General features: G+C 37.3%; 1 protein-coding gene across 1 annotated transcript in view; it reads right to left on the minus strand.

The window, feature by feature from the left end:
• The window catches only part of MYO16 (myosin XVI), a gene marked incomplete at both ends in the record, with an annotated part of 311,247 nt that overhangs the window by 93,176 nt on the left and 199,885 nt on the right, over nucleotides 1-18,186 (minus strand). Inside the window, 3 exon segments of the mRNA XM_080613866.1 lie at nucleotides 6,405-6,605; nucleotides 7,204-7,356; nucleotides 17,810-17,882. Of these exon segments, the coding sequence (XP_080469992.1) occupies nucleotides 6,405-6,605; nucleotides 7,204-7,356; nucleotides 17,810-17,882 (427 nt within the window).

Genomic DNA, 18,186 nt, shown 5'->3' on the forward strand with positions numbered 1-18,186 from the left:
CAGAACATATCCAAGAACAATTTCAGTGCACAGAGGGTCACTTGTAGTTGTTAATTTTCTGCCATTAAATGTAGTGATGTTATTTAAATGTTTGAATGTTGTATGATGACTGGGCTTGTCACCCTCCAAAAACAAGTCTTGTTAAGCAATGAGTGAAGCAAATAACGTTATATAGTCTGTAAGGTCTTACTTTAACATAGCGATAGAAATAATAGCATCTTGAAACTTGCAAATACTTAGAAAGAAAACAGGAGGATGGAGGGAAGTGTTCTAATAATTTCTACTGTAAGTCCAAAATCAAGTCTACATAAAGAAAGAAAGAGAGAGAGAGAGAAAGGGAGATAAAGGACGACTATCTTGTCTGTGTGAAAAAGAAAATCTTTGTCAAGTAACCTTTATAGGCCTTGGTATAGCTTAGACTAGACTGATTTGATTGTTATGTCTGGGGATTCAGCCTGGGGAGAAAATAGAGAAAATGAAAGCATCCTTATTGATTAATCCATCTCCTTTTGTCTTTTGATTTAGAGGTTCAGTTTCAGAGTCTGCCTGGGATATATAAGGCATTTCAAAGAAGACTGCCTTTGTGAAGGTGAGCTGACAGCTAGGAGGTATTTTTGAAATGCACATAGCTGAGAAATGGAAGAGACATTGATCTGCACTTTAAGGACATTATGTGCACCGGTTTATAGAGCAAAGAAGTTGGTCTTTAGGTCTGATTGGTTTATCACAGTACTATAAGTCAAAACAGTGGCAAGGCAAACAGTGACAAGTGGCTTATCTGATTTGTAAATCCAAGTATAAATTTAAACTGCAGAAAGCTTAAATTATGACAACCTATTATTCAGACTACATGAACAATGGGGTAAATAGCTCATTATCTTGAACACTGGTATGTTAAATATCACTATTAGGTAAAGCTGTATCTCTTGGCATTATGCTAAGACAATATATTTCTGATTTACTTAGTGATATGTTCATTCTTCCATAAAACTAAAAAAAAAAGAACTCTGAGTCCTCAAGAAAGTTTGGTGATGGAATGTTATTCTTCAAAAATCACGACTGGCATTTCAGAAATAAAATTCGAGAGAAGTCCCTCATTTATGTTAGAGCCCACAATACAAATGTTAATTTTATCAATAAAAGTAGCTAGAAATTCAGTATTACACATTCTTAGTATAGTTTTAGCTGATGTTCAGATGCATTGATCAACTGCACCCATAAACCACTTTGCTTCCTCAAGGCAAGCCTGCAGTATGGAACTGGCATGCCTCTCCTTTCTTCGTGCTGCCAAGCAGGCAGTCTCTGTGAGAAGCAGCTAAGAATACCCACATTCATGTTTAGGCATCAGAAACAAAGCAATGCCCCAGATGAGCAGAATTTTTCCAGATCCGACTGCCAGTGTTCAAGGAAATGTACTAAACAACCTTCAGATAAAGCCTTCCACTAATTTTTTTTTTTTTATTTTTTTTTTAAGTCACACAAAAACTAAATCATCCTTCTGCCTGAACAGAACAGATAAGCTTTTTGTCTTACAGCACTCAGATACCAAGACATTAAATAGCTCTTAGAAGAGGCTCATAATGTGTCAAGGCATTGTAGGGTTCTGTTCAGCTGCAAAATTAAAACTGGCAGATAAAATAAAACACTTGATATAATAAAGTACTAATGTTCACAGTGGCCTTTGCTAAATGTGTTCATGTATGTTCATAAGCAGCATATCACATTGCTCATGCAGAAAAAGACAGATTTAGTGCTGTACAGGCATAAAAGTAAAATTCAAGAGAAATTAAGTCTTTTTCTTTCTTCCACAGGATCATTCTGTCACATTTGTCTAATGCAGTATTCTCTCTCATCTTCCACTGAAAAGCTTAGTGATTTCCACTGATTTCTTCTATATACAGGAGATGACTTGTGTATGTTGTTTTCCTCTCTTATTCCACTTCCGTCATTCCAAAACAGTAAAGAAAGTAAGAAAAAAGTCATAGGTCTCTCAGAATAGTATCATACATACAGATTTTCTTAAAGTATTGCCTCTGCCAGAAAATCAAGTATGAATTCCGAATTCTTTGTTGTTTTGTTTTGTTTTTCCTTACACATTTCTCTGACTCTCTTCTCATACCCCTTCTTCTTTTCACTTTGACCTCATGCTTTCTTTTTTTTCACTTCTGACTCATTATCTCTTCTCTTTTTCTCTCAGTACTGCTTTTTCTGGAATGGTCTAAGGCTCATTAGGCTTGGATCAATAATATGGCATGTGTAGTCCCTAGTTAAAACTAGCGACCATAAAACCTAAGGGGATGGGTGATACCTGACAATGCATGACTACAAGCAATCAAAAAGACTTGATAGTGGAAAAAAAAAAATAATTTCTGTGAGTATCCTGACGCAAAATGTTAAGGTATGAACATGGTAGAAATCTTTAAAACTGCATGGCCATGTCTGTATCAGCTGTAATTCTCTCAAAATATAAAGCTGAAGATACCAGTTCTGCTCACAAAAGGTTGTCTGTCAATCTCAATTAAACATACAAAAGTAGGCCTTTTCAGTAAGGCAGTATTTTTAATAGCTGTGTTTTCCAGTATAACTGCACTTACGAGTTGCTAAAATAGCTACTGTAAGTTTCTGAGTAAAGATATGAATCCAGTTCTCTCTGGGCTTCGAACTACATACACAAACTACTGATGAGAAGGAGCATATTTACAAGGGTCCATATGAGATTCATACCAGGGCCAACATAGAATATTACCTTTATTTTCCCCTCTAGATGACTCAGAGTAGCAGCTGTTTCATACTGGCTGTGAACTACACTGCACTTACACCTTTTGTTACCTATCAGGATGTCTGCCTTCAACTTCTAACACAGAGCTTGCATTCAGTGTGATTTCTTCCACGAACATCAGCCTAGATGCATCACCTGAATATAAACGGTTAAGCCTAGAAATGAAAAATTTCATGTTCAATTACCTGTCACGTTTCACTGGTAATTCTTTTTCTACCCTCTGGATCTTATTAATCTTTCAGTTATACTCATGTAAATAATGAGAAGCTTTACCAAGTTATAGGAGTTACAATCAGTGAAAAATCGTGGTAAGTGAGAATAAAATCAAGCCCCCTTGCTTTAAATTTGGTGATATCTGAAGGTGATGACACAGAGAAAGATTGCTTTATACTTTACTTACTTTATACTAATTTAATAGATATCAGACTATAAAAATGGCTCTCAAAACCTTCTGAACTATACTGTTACTTTATCTATGAAATTCTTATTTTTGAGTGCAAATGAAACCTGATATATTTTAGAACCTGATCCTTTTGACAATTTTCATGGAGCATTAATGACTTTTATAAAAAGCTACTGAATGCAGTAACAGCACAGTCTAAAGAATGGCATCAGCAGTTTTAAAATCCTAGAGTTTCATATTCAACTTAACTATTTATGAAGACATACTAGTCTCAGAACAAACTCAATTTGTGTCGTTATTTAGTACAATAATGCTATAATCAGATTTTATGTAAATACATACCATAAATCACTGGAAATTTCAATCTGATTTCTAGGTAACAGTTGCATGAGATATCAAAAATGCAAGTTCTTATAAGGATTTTGCTCAATCACTGTTAAAGTAAGGAGAGTTAAGCACTTGCATAGGAACTTTTCTGTTTTGGCAGGGTTGAGCATTTTACTGTCGTAAGGATGCAAAGAACAACCTGATTGTCTGGAATAGTTCCTTGGCCAATGTAAATCAAAGGATCTCCACTGACGTGTGAATTTACATTACTTGGACAGATGTCTATTTGTTCATACTTTTAGATTAAATGTCATTACTATTATTAGGAAAAGGTCAAACCAAGTGTCTATGTTATAAAAATAATATTCTAAACAACCACGCAAGGCTAAAACACACGTTAATGAGAATTGTACTCCTTACTATTCACAGTTTAACTTCGGTACTGAGCACCTGAAACTTTGATCTTAATAATTCCTACTGAAGTCCTTCTTCAGAGAATTTTTTTTTTTTTTTTTTTTTTTTCCTTTTGAGGAAATGTGCTTATTCTTCTGGTTGTGATTTGGAAAACTGACATGGAAGCATCTGCTTTGATACTTTTTTTCGTGCGTGGAACCTTTTAGAGCTACTGTTATAAATGTGTATAATCACAACAGAACAGAATAGAATATGAAAACTTACTTACCTAATAAGTATAAAACAAATTTATAAATGGAATTAAACATCAAGAGTCCACAGTCAGTTCTAAGCTCGATTTCTTTAAGTCCTAAGTTTCACAAAATCTTTATTGTATGATTATGTACCCACTTTGTGCCTGCATTCCTACTGAAAAGTCCCAATAGTGGAGGTATTCAAGCCACTTAACTCTGGCAAACAATTTTAATCTAAGAGAAGGCCTTATGACAAAAGAAGAGCCTCCAGGGAGTTATTCAGGTTAGGAATTTAAGCACTACCCAAATAGTCATAATCCTTTCCATAATGACCACATTTCTGTCACTGGGCAGGAACAAATTTGCCTGCATCAGAAGACTATTCGACACTTCCATCCACTTAATTTCCAAATGAGGAGACACAAAATAGGTCTTTCTCCATTTATATTGCTGTAAAGGCCACCAGTCTGGTTAAAGAAGCCTAAGAGCACATTCCAACCTTTCATCTGTTCTGGAGAGCTCAGCACATATAATGTAACCTTGAGATATGACAGACCTGGCAAGTCTTTTTTTGGTGACTTGGAGACAAATTTTGAACATACCTCATAGGAGTATCCGCTACCAATAGTCAACTGACTGCATGTTCAACAGTGTAAATCTGTTCCACCTAAAATATTCATCATAGGAGAAAGTGTGTCATCCAATACCTTTAGCAGCAGGGATTAGGGTTATTTTTCTGGTGTTCTTACCCTAGGAAGCAGATAAAACTCCTTTCTGAATCTAAACTGATTTTTTTAGCAGCACACCAGATAAACCCCCTGCATTTGCTACTCAGAAAATTACATGAGGGAAGGTTGCTCTAATTATCTCCCACAATAAGCAGCAGCAAAGCTATTACATTTGGTTTAGAATTGTAATATTCATTCTAATAAAAAGACTTTATCATAGCCGCACAATTTCTTGCTCATGGAACTTACCTCTTCTGCCTGTTGCTTAGGTAAAGAGAGGAGCATTCAGGTGTCAGTTGTCGGGTTATACTGAAGCACCTGCAGTTTCCACTTGTCTTCCATGGAGGATTTTGAAGTGATTGCCTACCTATCATGCACTGCCACTAAATCCTGAAGAAGTCTAACAGCAAGCTTTACTGAGATCTCAGGTTTTTATAAACAATGTAGTGCATATGATCATGATGAGGTGGTTCTGAGGCACAGCAGCTAAACAATTTCTAAATGTGCTACATACAAAGTTTTTATGGGACTCCATCTGTGGATGGATAGCTCATGGGACCATCTGCGTAAGACTTGAGTGTATGCGTAAGTATGAAAGGACACAGAACAAGTTGTTTAGATGTAATGACTTATTCCTGCAGCCCTCTGTCTATGTTCTCACCTGATTTCAGTGGAAATTTGGAAAAGTGGTACTGAGAGCCCCCATTGTATTGTGGCTGTACAATCTACCTTCATTATCACATTTCGAATATCCTGCTTTAAGCAGAAAGAAGTGTCAACATGTCATATTAATCACAGAGGGACCAATCTGTTCAGATTGTCTAATAAAAAAAAGTATCTATTTTTCCCCTTAAACACATACCTATTTTGCTTGCTTTGGGTTGTGAGAAGTTGTGGAGACAATGTAGAAATGAGAGAGCATTGTAAAAAGACAGGGTAAGAGACACATTTAACAGAACAGATTACACTTTTGCAGTGAACACTGCAGGAAGGCAAAAGCAAAACTTTCATCCCACTTTACAGCCGTACTTAGAAACACTTAGCATGTTTGGGGATTTTGAAGAAAAAAAGAGAAAAATGTATTTTGATTATGACTACTAACAAAAAACTGTGGTTTTTTTTTTATCAGATGCATGCTGGTATCCCAGGTATCTACGTAAATGGCACATGACCTGCAGGGAACCTGTACCATTCTGGAACAACATCTAAAAGCAAAGCAACAGCCAACTAAAATGGCATTAAACATTTATGCTGAGGTATCTGAACCACCTCCTTCTGCCTGAAGTGCTTAAAATGAATATACAATTCAGGAGCCCGAATTAGCCTAAATCCTGTGCAATATGATACAAACTATGTATTTTATGCATTAGATATTGCATTTACATTCTAAGTTGTCCTCTGCAAATTCATTATTATAAAGTGAATTGCTATTTACAGCAGGGAGTCAGAGAAGCCATGTAGAATTTTGTTTTGTTTACTCTTTTTCATTAACTGTGTAACCAACCATTCAAACAACTTACCCTCCCAGCATAATGCATAATAGTGAAGGTGGAGCCCTGATCCTTTGGGGCGAGGTTACCGTTTCCATCTTTTGTGGAGGAATATACTGTATTTGTGTCAGATGCATCCAGGTAAGACTGAATGCGTTTAGAAAGACTCTGTTCCATTGACCAAATAGATTGGCTTTCTTCATCCAGCATTGACAAAAAGCCTGACGGTTTCTGAAATTAAAAAATGGATTTTTCTCTTTTTATACAGGAGTAATAGAAATACAGTTGTTTCTTGTGGAGTAACACAGCTTGTAACTTATTAAACAGAAATATGTATCACCTCAAAGGAAAGGAAAAATGGTTAAGATATTCTGGTAATTCCAAGGCTATGCACATCAGACAATTCTGCAAGAAATGTAGTGAATAATTACCAAAAATGGTAACTATTGCTGATCTTCTAGGAAACTGATTGGGCTACTTCCTTCTTACATGTTATACTCCAGGAACCAGCTTCAGATACAAGAAAACCTCTCAGGCTTACAACAGTCCTACAGAAGCATTAACGACATGGCATGATACACAAATGCTATGCATGAATTGGTAGAGGCAAGGTGTTTCTGTTACATTTTCTTCAACTCTGGACAATAGTCCAGCTCTGTTAGCCCTGAAGGTACGAGGACCATTATAACCAACCCCTCTACAGTCTCTTTGGACCCATAACCTTCTCTACAGATTCATAAATCGGAAAATGAAAGCAAATGTTCGTATTACTCTAACATACAGAGACTGTGCATAAATATACATGGTGCAAAATTCATCTGAAAACTACCTGAAAGAAAAAATCCAAGGCTGCAGTATGGTTACTAGGAGAATACACAGTTTCCATGGCAACTCCCTCTTGTACACATTCTGCTTGCTCTTGTAGGAAAAGCACTTCATTGATGTACTGGTGCATCTTCTCGTTGGTCATGTTGACACACAGCTATTGTAAAATGAAGAAAAATGAGTATTAGAACTTCACTGGATAATGTCATCAGTGAAGGCTTTACTGCAAGTCCAATACGGAACTTGGTAAAATGTCAATCCATTATATGTTGCCTCTAAGCAGACTATAGATTACCAAGACCCTAGGGAAACTGTGAGCGTGGTGAGGCACTGGAAGGCACAGGTTGCCCAGAGAAGTTGTGGATGCCCCATCCCCAGAACTGTTCAAAGACAGGTTGGGTGGGGCTGTGAACAACCTGGTCTAGTGGAAGATGTCCCTGCCCATGGCAGGGGGGTTGGAACTAGGTGATCTTTAAGGTCCCTTCCAACCCAAACCTTTCTATGATTCTATGATTCATATTGAAGTGGAAATTTTAGTGGAAAATTCTAAAGCTCCTCTGTTACTAAGAAATGAAGAAAACAAACTCCTAAAAGGGTGGAAGAACACTTTATATAAGGAATGATGCAAGGAAAAGTCTCTTTTCAGACTAAACTAGTCACATATTTTTCTGGCCATAAACTGTATCTTACATGAATAAAGTGTGCAAAGGCAATTCCATCAGCAAGTCATATTCAAACATACGAAATATTTGGATCCATCCTAAAATTATATCGCTTAACATCCCAGTGAGGGAAAGGAACCCAAGTAATGTGTAATAGTTGCCTGAATTTTCCATTACCACCTCATGCTAGTATAGTCAACCTACACTTGCTATACAATGAAATAGACTAGTGTGAATAACAGTAAAAAGAAATAAAACAAAACCTAATTTTACAACCAAAGGTCTGTTATTAACTGTCTTTACTAAAGCATGATAGTGCAGGGAAAAGACAAACTCGAACAAAACCACTATTTTTTATAATTGGGATTCCTGAAGATTGTTATCTCATTTTATTAACAATGAAAGCGTACAATTGACTAACACCATTTACCTATTTTATAGAAAAAGACAGTTTTTTTAACTTCATGGTAGGCAAAATATGTCTTACTGCTTGCTTTTCAAATCCTAATTGCAAAATCTTTTCAGCAACTTCTTAGTATTATTTTAGAAAGCAGACATAACATTACAAGCTTAAACTTCACAGGATATGTAAAGCCTTAAAATTATGCATGTTCTGTATATCTTTGTTTGGAAATGAGTTTAGAGAACCCTGTCATTTAACTTTACACAGGTATGTTTTACTATAACAAAAGTTGGCAAAATCATTATTAACTTAAGCTTACTTTTTATCGTGTGCCAGTCTCCTAAAATATATAAAACCAATAAATGTACCTGTACCAAAGACCTGACTGGAGAGCAAAACTATTAAACTATACAACTTGAGCCAAAGGGAAAGACTGTGTTAGTCATATCTTTAAAGGATCTAATAAAGAACATTGGTTTTAACTGCCAAAAGTAAAAGGCACAGTATTTTGTTAAAATATTTATACATAATACATGTTGGGCTGGTAAATCAAAAACCACATTTATAAATTCCATTGATCAGTATATTATGGTATACAGTGGTGTGCTTGTAAGTAATACAAATATGTCAATATGTCACTCGGATTGGCAGACTTGCCATAATGGCAGTAAGGTTCTGCAAACTAGACATATAAACTGCAAGCTGCTCCAAAGCTGGCCTCCCTGGCAGTGGTTGTGAGTAACAGCTCTGCAGAATGAGAACCAGGAGACCAGCCAGGGACTGCTGAAAAGCAAGACATTCTGATTGTATCTTTCTCCATTTCAATGTTTTATACAACCGGCTGGGAAAGGATAATAAAATGAAATCTTCAAATTAAAAACTTGACACAGGTTGACATCATAATTAAAACAGCTGAAGTGCAGAAATCAGATGAAAATGAACTGAACTACTTTTCCTAACCCAACCTCTTTTGCTCCATGTCTTACGAAGTATTATAAAATGCACTGACATATTTTCAGACCAAAGGTATGAAAAGTTCAGGAAACTACATTTTTTAAACATATATTTAGCTGCACCCATGAAAACTAGATTGAAATATGGTCGTAGCAGTAACAGAAAACACAATGAAATTTTTAACTAAAGCAAATGTTGTGGTGATACCATTAAAGCACTGTACATTTCGTTTACCTTGCAGCATCACTCAATATAACCTGTGGTACTTTTTGCCATTAAACACTGTTAAACTGATCTTTGCATGCCTCTTACTGGCTCCATTGTATGTCTCTTCTGTCAGAAATCCTACTTTCTATCTGTCCTTCTTTCCAATTCTAACTCAATATCATGTCTAAGTGAAAACAAATACACCATCAACTTGTCCAAGTCTTCATTAAAAAGTATTTCTAGAATATTATTAGAAGAAAACAAAAATCTTGTTCAAGTATTTAATCAATCAACTTGCAGTGTCATCCAAATTGCAGAATTTAGAAAATAATACAGTGGCATTTGGTAAAAGCAATAAGAATGCATCACATTAGGCAGTGTTAACTTGATCTTTCTTTTACTACATTTGACCAGTTAACACTATTAAGTATACTCCAAAGTTAAATTTAGGTAGAAGACCAAAATTGTACTGTACTTTAAAGACAGAAAAGCACCCATGACTAATGAATTCTTCCTGCTCTTCGTTTTTTATAAATAACTATTTGAAAAGGCGGAAAGGGAATTTGTGAAAAGAAAACTTTGCGACTGTCAATCAGTGAGAAAATGATGCACGTCAACATCCTTTCAAAAGCTCATTTACATCCTCTGGTCATGCAAAAGGATTAGTACTCTCAAGGGATGTGTATTCAGAGCATGGAGCAGAACTCACAGCTGTCATACGAACACATCTATCAGGTTGTACGTTATGGGCTGAGATGATGAAGCTACAATGCCAAGTTTAATTTGCAAGGATGTGCTCTAGCATTTCTCAGAAATGTAATTCTAAGATAATGGAAAGAAGAATCATCTTCTGCTTCATGGCACTGGACTCAGAAAATATTTTTAAGCGTAACTTGATAATCACTTATTTTTCAGAAGTATCTTCAGAAGTACTGTTCCCGTTTGTATCTGCTACCCAAGCATTTCCACATCCTTTTCTTATGTACAGTACCAATCAGAATATTTTTAATAAATGTATAAGAAAACCAGAACCTGTTACATTCCTTCCTTTGCCTTTGATGGGCAATAGGATCAAATACAGATTTCTTCTTTTCCATGCAGCTCAAACACAGATTAAAAAAAAGTCCTTCTGTATCTCTTTCAGAAGAACTTTATTTCACTGGGAATTCATGTCATCTCTGAGGTCAGTTGTCATTAGCTGATCTGTGTTCCTCAAATAAAGTAAAACAGAACCCAGTGGTATATTAAAATTTTATTATGGGTATCTGTCACCAGAAAAGCCTTCCACAAAAAAGGGTCTGAAAAACCCCTCTAAAAATGACACAATTTCAAACAAGTGGAATAGTTCACCACCTGATTTTGTACATATAAAAGGATTAAAAAACAAACAAACAAACAAACAAATGTGGTAACAACAGTCTTTCCTTGAAAGAGTTTGGAATTAAATATACTGAAATAGTTCAAAATTATTTTTTCACTCATACTGCTGGCTGGCAACTAAGTACTGTAGGATGAAAAAGGGTGCTGCTGTGGAAAAGTAAGATATCAATTAATAAATGTCCTTGTGCAGCATTACACCAATCAATCACAAACTGAATACATATGGGAATCTCAATTTTAGATAAATTATTTTATCTTTGGCCACAATGTGTCTACCATAAAAGAATAAACAAAAATTAAAAACTTTGATGTCAGGTACATGATAAGCCAACTTTAAAACTGAATAACTGGTTTTCCAGTGTCTGACTGGAGCACAGGATACACGACACCATCCTGCACAAAGTGAAAAAAGTGCATGAAGACTGAAAAGACCAAAAAGACAGAGAGGTAACAGAGGTACACCATGACAAAGCCATGCAGAGTGCAAGATCCACAGGAACTGGGTTAAGGAACAAATGAAAACACAGTATCATCAGGCTCCTGAGGAGACGAATAGTTTTTTACAGCCCTGCTCAGCTTTTCCTGGGACCCATATCGTACCGAAGGGTCCAGTTCCAGGCAACACTGTGGCCATGCCAGTTTCCAGCCTTTCACCCACTGCTCCTGACAGGACTGCAGTTCCAGCTTGCTGCTTGCTGCTTGCTGTGTCAGGGCTGTGGAAGGGTGCTGTTAGCAGCCCTGGCTCTGCTCACCATGCTCAGGCCTTGAAGGATAGCGCCCATCGGGGAGGGAATGGCCAGCCTTGGGATCCTCCTGGTGCCTTGCTCCCTGATGCCAAGGATTAGCTGGCTCTTCCTGATCCCGAACAAGGATATTAAAAACCTTCCTGTGCATGGAGACTAGCAAAACGGACTTAAAAATATCACATTATTTTTCCTTTTTAAAGGCTCCATCCCTGGGAAAGTGATGGAACACCTTATCCTTGATGCCATCTTAAGGCATGTCAAGGACAAGAGGGTTATGAGGGGCAGTCAACATGGCTTTACCAAGGGGAAGTCATGCTTGACCAACCTCCTAGCCTTTTATGAGGAAATAACATTGTGGATGGATGATGGCAGAGCGGTGGATGTGGTCTACCTTGACTTCAGCAAAGCATTTGACACAGTCTCCCACAGCATCCTCATAGCTAAATTGAGGAAGTGTGGCCTGGATGATCAGGTAGTGAGGTGGACTGCGAACTGGCTGAAGGAGAGAAGCCAGAGAGTTGTAGCCTATGGGGCGGAGTCCAGTTGGAGGCCTGTATCTAGTGGAGTGCCTCAAGGGTCAGTACTGGGACCAGTATTATTTAATATATTCATCAACGATTTAGATGAGGGAATTGAGTGTACTGTCAGCAAGTTTGCTGATGACACTAAGCTGGGAGGAGTGGCTGACACGCCAGAAGGCTGTGCTGCCATCCAGCGAGACCTGGACAGGCTGGAGAGTTGGGCAGGGAGAAACTTGATGAAATATAACAAGGGAAAGTGTAGAGTCCTGCATCTGGGCAGGAACAACCCCAGGTTCCAGTATAGGTTGGGGAACGACCTGTTAGAGAGTAGTGTAGGGGAGAGGGACCTGGGGGTCCTAGTGGATGGCAGGATGACCATGAGCCAACACTGTGCCCTTGTGGCCAAGAAGGCCAATGGCATCCTGGGGTGTATTAGAAGGGGGGTGGTCAGTAGGTCGAGAGAGGTCCTCCTTCCCCTCTACTCTGCCCTGGTGAGACCGCATCTGGAATATTGTGTCCAGTTCTGGGCCTCTCAGTTCAAGAAGGACAGGGACCTGCTGGAGAGAGTCCAGCGCAGGGCAACTAAGATGATTAAGGGAGTGGAGCATCTCCCTTATGAGGAAAGGCTGAGAGAGCTGGGTCTCTATAGTTTGGAGAAGAGGAGACTGCGGGGGGACCTTATTAGTGTATATAAATATATAAAGGGGGAGTGTCATGAGGATGGAGCCAGGCTCTTCTCAATGGCAAACAATGATAGGACAAGGGGTAATGGGTATAAACTGGAACACAAGAGGTTCCACTTCAACTTGAGAAGAAACTTCTTCTCAGTGAGGGTGACGGAACACTGGAACAGGCTGCCCAGGGGGGTTGTGGAGTCTCCTTCTCTGGAGACATTCAAAACCCGCCTGGACACATTCCTGTGTAACCTTATCTAGGTGTTCCTGCTCTGGCAGGGGGATTGGACTAGATGATCTTTTGAGGTCCCTTCCAATCTCTAACATACTGTGATACTGTGATACTGTGTTCCTCATCCGATGGGTAATAAGGAATGTCCCAGCACTGGGAACTGCAGTGGGAGGTTCTGCATTCAAGTCCCTGCATAGTATCAAGAGCTTGGTGTGCACCAGAAGCCGCCTATTACCCAGGCTACTACAGAGAAAAGCAGGAAAATCTGTCTATGATTTGGACAAGCAAAATCAAAGATGGCTGATTTCTTCTCCATAAAATAAAATATTGGAATGCTTCTTCAGACTGTCTGAATGCAAAAATTTGAGTGCACAACCTCCTGTCTGCTATCATTGAGACTGCAATGACTACAGACAAGTTAAGTCATGAAACTTTTATCTATTCATATCCATCCATCTACAAAATAGGCAACATAAACTTACATTTGGATAGCTTGAAGTGGTCTAATGGCTGAGGCAATGCAATTTAATAAAAATTAATTTGGTATGTCTGTTTTGGGTAGGAAAGGTCACATGACAAAATTAAATGAAGTTTCAGCAGGGTCAACTAAACAAATAACATGTTGAGATGTGAAAACCTACCACACCTAACAATAAATGTTGGCGAAAATTGCTGTGAACACAGATGGGTTGTAGAAGCTCTTCTGCCTCACCATACTGACTCTGAAGTCCTGAGCAGGGCAGGCAATACTCTGTGTTCTTGGGGCTAGCTAGCTCCTACCATGAGATGCACTGCACAGAGCTGCCATGGGAGCCATGCCTCTCCCAGCGCTCAACTGCATCACACTGATAATGCGCACATGCTTTAGTAGGTATACAGTTGAACAGGAGTCAAGAGACACTTGACTGTTTCAGTGACCTGTGGTCCTAATTCAGATAAATTACTTATATTTCCTAAAAAAAGGAGGAGATACATACATACATACATATATATATACACACACACACACTTTCTTCTGCAAAACTTACGAGGTCTATAGGGGCAAAATAACAAGCAAGAGCTAAACACATTGTTTAGCAAGAGCTAAATGTTTTTTCAGTTTACTACTTACTCTCATCAGAGAGGAAAGACTACTAGACTATTTTATTTAACCACATTATTGCTCTTTGTAATGCTTTACAACTACAAGCTTTCATTTCTGTAGAAATTACCTAACTTTCAGCAGAGGGAAGAAAGGCTACTCTTGTTATTCTAATCTCTGGTTCTTATGCTGTAATAAATAATTGTTTCTTAGAAATTGTTTCTTAGAAACAATTAGAGGAAAATGGTACAGGACACTATTAACCTCCCTTCTTACTTATCACTAGTATGTTCCTTGGCTATGAGGTCTTTCCAGTTGCATTGCATGAGCTTGTGGTTAAAGAATACAAAGCATAAAGGTATAATGAAGATAGCAGCATTCCTTGACTGCACTATTTGGACTTCTGCTGTGAAGGAATCATGAATAAGATCTAACCTAGTTTTAAACTCTACCAGAAGAGAAGCTGACATTTTCTATTTTTAAAGGAGTGCAGATTAAACTGTGACAAATTAAACAAAGAAACCCTAAGAAAACATTGAAAACTAACATTTAAAGCTGTCATTGCTATTTTTGGTAGAGCACTCACATTCCCTGAAACGGTCACAAAATTAAGGCCATTTCTGCATGTAATAGGATAGTCAAATCTGTGCTTACTTCTGACCATGTTCCAGTGTGGCTGTATGCAAAGCTGTTCTGGCACAGTAGGTAAGCAGCTGCTCTACGAAAATGCTGTTCCCAAGCTAATGATCACTGCTAGGAAATGACTGTAGGTTGCAATTGGGGTGAGCTAAAAGTGTTCTGCAGTCACTTAACATAGCTCAGCTGATGAGCTGTAACTCACTTATTCCTGGTAAATCAGAAGCTTTTAATCTGTATTAACCAATGACTCCCTCAGACTGTGACTTCCAAAACACTGCCCCCTCTATTTCAGCTTTACATTACATACCTGAATTTCATACCAATTTTCCTATCAATTTCATACCAATGATAACTCTGCTCACTTATTCCATACACTTATTTACTGTTATTTTACAATTACATGTCCTATTTTTGCTATATAACGTATTACACATGTTCTATAAAATGAAGGTTTACCAATGTTCACCAAGTACAAGGAAAACTGAGCTTCTTTGTAATCGCCTATAAAACTTTTCTCCTTGCAAGCTGTCAGTCACATCATTTTGCCTTCAGAGGTTACCAGATTCGTAGTGTAGACATAATTAACCTTACTTGTCTAGTTCTTTGACATCTATTGTCCTATGCATTGTTCATGAAGCACTCCTAGACCAATTCTCATTTGCCTTTGACATTTCAATACTCTAATGCTGTGTCATTCCAACACGCTCAGTAGATTGCACAAGTTCTTCTACCTGGTTTATCCAGATCTCTCCTCTTGAACTGTCTTCAAACACAGTCTTCTAAAATAAATTACTTAAATTGACATATGATTTAGTATCACATTACTCTCTTGATGATGATATAAAACTACCAACTGACCTGATTTGAAGCACCTGAAAAAATCATGCAGCTGCTTAGAATGCCCCCAGATTTGGGCAATCAGGAAGTTTTATCTTTTTTGAAAACAGCTGTATTTTTTTTTTCCAAAAAAGCAGGCAGATATCACAAAGAATGCCTTGTCTTACACTAATTTGAAACAAAAGGTTCATTTTCCCCAAATTACTTTTTTGATACCATTTTAAAATACATTCATCTAAATGTGATGAAAAAGTAATTTTTATAGCTTCTCCACTGTTCGGCTGGAACATTTAAAGTTAATGTTCTGCAGTCACAGGCCTTGACAGTGGGCATGTTTGCAGACATGATGCAATGTTTTGCATGAGGACCCTATTTGGGCTAACAAGCTTATTTATCATCAGGGTTAACAAGCCCAGGCAGAGTACTGAACTAGTCTAAGCTGCTATACAGCTCAAGCTTTTAAGTGCAGGCTGGTTTGGGTTTGGGTCTGCATGTTTATATTGTGTCACATGGAGATACAAACTGCTTCACTTCATCAGTACCACAACCTATCACTTCAGGAATCACATCACAGTGTTCACATAAAAATGAACTTGGTAAATCCTTTACCTCTATTCTATCTTTTCAGAAATGCAGTTCAGTAGTTTCTGAGGTAATGACTCAGAGTATTACTCAATATTACTCAACAAAATGCATTCAGTCCAGGTGGAAGGACAGTAAGTGTTTCTTGAAAAATATTAATTTAGAAAAAATAAAATAAAAAAGCCAAGCTGACTTTGAAATTATCATGTTTGTTATGCAGAAATCATAAATTACTTTTTACTTTTTTTCTTTCAGCCCCATATTTTCTCTTTCAGCATCCTATGCAGTCACTACGCAGAAAATTACTTACCCCAGAAATTGGAATTCATGGTATTTCATCATGTCAGTTGCAGAACTTATGAGTTTTGTGACAAAAAAAAATGCAGAACAGAGTCAAAGGAAAATAACCAGTAAATCCCAAGATGCACCCTTCTCTTTCGAGATGCATAGAATACTTTTTCCTTATTAATCAGTAAGGTTTATGATTTTCTTCATAGATACGCAGTCTGCTAAAATGCTTTTTATTTTTCACTTGATATTGTCCCCCAAAGCAGACATTCACACTGAGTAAATGATTGTGGATATTAGCACACATCAACACTCCTTAATCCAGCAAGGTACCTGTTTAAGCAAGGTAGAATGCTAAGAGCAAAAAGGGTTCTGTGAGAGGAGAACTGGAATATGTTTTATTGCATTCTTACACGGTTTTTTTTTGAAGGCAGAGGTAAGCTTGCCCTGTTTGTACTTTCAAACATTTGGAAACTAGGTAGAGATGTAAACATGCTACACAAACTGAAGTAATGTGGCTCTATAACTTTCAGTTCACTAGAAAGTTGAGCCATAAAATAATGGCTTGCTGGGATGAAGGGGCAAATTCTGATTTCACACAATAACAGGCCCTTTGTTGTTGCTGATGCCATTTCTATTATTTTATATGCTTTGATTTTCTATTCTGTTCTATGCTTTCATTTTTCTTCTGCTGCATTACAGAATGAATTAAAACTGAACAATAACTTAGACATCTCTTTCAGCCTGTTGTATAGAGTTACTAATGCTTTCAGAAATATGTAATTCCCAAGAGCTTTGGTGTTCAGACAGTAATGTTGAAGGTGTGCAAACAGTTCCATAATTATCAAAAAATGTTTTATATTTAAATGTATTTTTAAGCATTCAGTGAGCTGAAGTTTATTTTCTGTGGATGTAATTCCATTTTTTAAAAAGTCACATGTTAAAAAGTCACACAAAGGTGATTTGCCAGTAATTGAACTTAGCATAATGTAGCATTTTCATTCATTTTTTTCTCCAAGGCATCTGAAAGCCTTTTGATCTTTCTTCCAGCCCACTGTATTGTCCTCACTGACCTAGTTGAAATATCACTTCCACAAGCGCAGAAACAGACAACACTAAGTATTTTCCTCTGATAGTCTTTCAGTGCTGATACTACCCCTCTTCCAAATCATGATGGCACATGTTTACTAGATTCTTTGGAAAATTATACATAACTGTCCAAAGCCTGGGTTTTAATTCACCCCCATGTAAACAGAATGGGGAAAAAATATTATAAAAGCAAATTTTTGTCTCCATGTACATTTATATTCTGATCAAAACACTTGTTTTTGCTAAACCCCAAAACCTCAGTAGAGGAATTAACATTAACAATTACAGTAAATTCAGCAAAATATAACCACATACCTGTTCAAAAGTATTCTTCTGAAATTCTTCAAATCCAAAAATATCCAGCACTCCAATTTCAAACACTTGGTCACTGGGAAACAGAAAGATATTGCCAATAATAAGAATTCAAGCAAGAGGATAATAGACTTGTTTTGGACAAAAGTATTTCTGTTCTAGGATGAAAGCAGGCTGTATTTCAAAAACACAGTTCAAAATACACAGACCATGTATACAACAGAATTAAAATTCTAACCACCAAGCTATTATGTCAAGCATAAATAAAGGCAGGGTCTGAAACTGTTTTAGCAGAAACTTTAAAAACTAAATATGTAAAAGAAGGGAAAAAAAAAATCTTAGCTTCTTTGAAGTCCAGTTTCTAAAGGCATAGGTATTTA

The sequence above is a fragment of the Psittacula echo genome (assembly GCF_963264785.1).
Source record: "Psittacula echo genome assembly, chromosome: 3".
Lineage (NCBI taxonomy): Eukaryota > Metazoa > Chordata > Aves > Psittaciformes > Psittacidae > Psittacula > Psittacula echo.